This window comes from Tachysurus fulvidraco, chromosome 15, assembly GCF_022655615.1.
Source record: "Tachysurus fulvidraco isolate hzauxx_2018 chromosome 15, HZAU_PFXX_2.0, whole genome shotgun sequence".
Lineage (NCBI taxonomy): Eukaryota > Metazoa > Chordata > Actinopteri > Siluriformes > Bagridae > Tachysurus > Tachysurus fulvidraco.
Window position 1 is genome coordinate 3,064,030 of NC_062532.1, and position 2,500 is coordinate 3,066,529.

Sequence of the window (2,500 nt, forward strand, 5' to 3'; positions counted from 1 at the left end):
TGAGCTGCAGCAGAACAAGATGGAATTAAAAAACCTAATGCATGCACACACACACACACAAACACACACACACACACACACACACACACACACACACACACACACACACACACACACACAAACAAAAAACACAACACACAAACACGAACAAGAAAAACCACACACTCACAAACACAAAAACAAGCACACAAAAAAACAATCACACTCACCACCACACCAAACACGAACAACACGCAACACACACACAAAAAACAAGCACAAAACCACAAAAAGCACACCACAAACGAACACTGCACCACACTCACACACACTCACACACACACACACACACACACACACACACACACACACACACACTCACACACACACACACACTCTCTCTCTCTCTCTCACACACACACACACACACACACACACACTCACACACACACACACACACACACACACAAACACACCCCTCCTACAATCAGACAGATGTATGTTCTGCAGCTGGAGCTAAAATGAAGCTACATAAGATATGTAAGACAGCACTAACAGCGTGTCTAAATGACGCTAATTATCCAGAGAGATGAGTTACAAGGTGTGAAGATAAACACACAAAATGTTCATGTTGTAATTCTCATTTGCAAAACCAGCACAATGGCGTCGATCATTTAAGGATTAAAGTATCAGTAAGGCTTATAAACAACAAGCCGAACACTTAGCGTCGGTCTAAAACATGCAGACCGGCGGCTAAACGCCTCGTGTGTAGAATTTAAGCTCGTAACACTTTATCTTACTTTATATTATCGCTGCAAAATACGTGTCTCAAAATAAACAACCATTCATTTTTATGCTATCTTAATAAAACTAAATTGCATTTCTCTGCACAATGTTAGCCAGAATGTTTCCGTGCACTGCACAGTGAAGGGCTTAGTGAATATAAAGCTATTCAAACATTACAGTGAGTCACAGTGATGATGATTCTTTCTAGTGATCCGATTCGTACAGATGTGTCACATGACTATCGATTCTTGAATAACGAATCTTTTTTAGTGACATAGTTTTAGTCACGTCACACAGATAGGATTTTCTTTAGTGATTCGAATCATTTGGTTCAATAAAATAAACCTGATCAAATGTCTTAGTCGAGTCAGATAAGCAGCAATGTGATTCAAAATGAGTCTGTGAAATGATTCAAATCAATTATTTCAATGTGTTAGTATGTAGTGTGTTTGTGTGTAGTGTGTTAGTGTGGTTGTGTGTTAGTGACGTGAATTACAAACACATCAAAGAGGATTCAGATTCAGAGTCTGACATCGCTGTGTGTGTGTCTGTGCGTGTGTGTGTGTGTGTGTGTGTTTGTTTACGAGGACTCTTTCATGGATTAATAAGTCAATAAACACAAACGTTAATAATGATAATAATAATAAGATGTTGATATTCAGTGTGTGTGTGTGTGTGTGTGTGTGTGTGTGTGTGTGTGTTTGTTTACTTCAGTGTGTGTGTGTGTGTGTGTGTGTTTGTTTACTTCAGTGTGTGTGTGATGGCTGTAACTCTGCAGCACTGTAGACTGAAGACAGGACACTGATGTGGTTAGTCATCTGCATCATTAATGACCTCTCAGGGATTAATCACAGTGCTCCTGAACTAACGATCGATATTCCAAGAGGGGTTCAGAACTACAGCTCTGTACAGCACCATGTAGCTCTGCTCAGGACTACAGCTCTGTACAGCACCATGTAGCTCTGCTCAGGACTACAGCTCTGTACAGCACCATGTAGCTCTGCTCAGGACTACAGCTCTGTACAGGACTACAGCTCTGTACAGCACCATGTAGCTCTGCTCAGGACTACAGCTCTGCTCAGGACTACAGCTCTGTACAGCACCATGTAGCTCTGCTCAGGACTACAGCTCTGTACAGCACCATGTAGCTCTGCTCAGGACTACAGCTCTGTACAGCACCATGTAGCTCTGCTCTGCTCTGCTCTGCTCTGCTCTGCTCAGATGGAGGACGTTACTTTAGATGAGCCGCTGCAGGTGGAACTGAGACTCGCTCAGGGGAAATATACAGAAATACAACACAGGTGTAGAGCAGTAATAAGTGTGACGGCTGGAAACTGTCACAGCAAACACATTCTCCAGGAACGCCACGGTATCTGAGATGAAAGCTCTGTGTGTGTGTGTGTGTGTGTGTGTGTGTGTGTGTGTGTGTGTGTGTGTGGGTGTATGTGAATGACAAAAGGCTCATACACACTTAAGCATCATCTGCTCATTTCACATTTCACATCTCAGGTTCGTGAGACAAACTTTCAGAAGTTTAATGGATTTAAAAATGATAGAGTGTGTGTGTGTGTGTGTGTGTGTGTGTGTGTGTGTGTGTGTGTGTGTGTGTGTGTGTGTGTGTTTACCTGAGGTAGAGCCTGTACCACTGTGTCAAGCAGAGCTCTCATCCCTGTCGCCATCTTTAACAGCTTCAGCACTGCAAAAGCACACAAGACAGTGTGTAAAGCACGCGCGC

At 42.8% G+C, this 2,500-nt stretch overlaps 1 protein-coding gene across 1 annotated transcript in view; it reads right to left on the reverse strand.

Moving 5' to 3' along the window:
• LOC113647309 (voltage-dependent T-type calcium channel subunit alpha-1I-like) overlaps window positions 1-2,500 on the reverse strand; it is a 110,871-nt gene that overhangs the window by 14,534 nt on the left and 93,837 nt on the right. Inside the window, 1 exon segment of the mRNA XM_047801156.1 lies at window positions 2,391-2,461. Within this exon segment, the coding sequence (XP_047657112.1) occupies window positions 2,391-2,461 (71 nt within the window).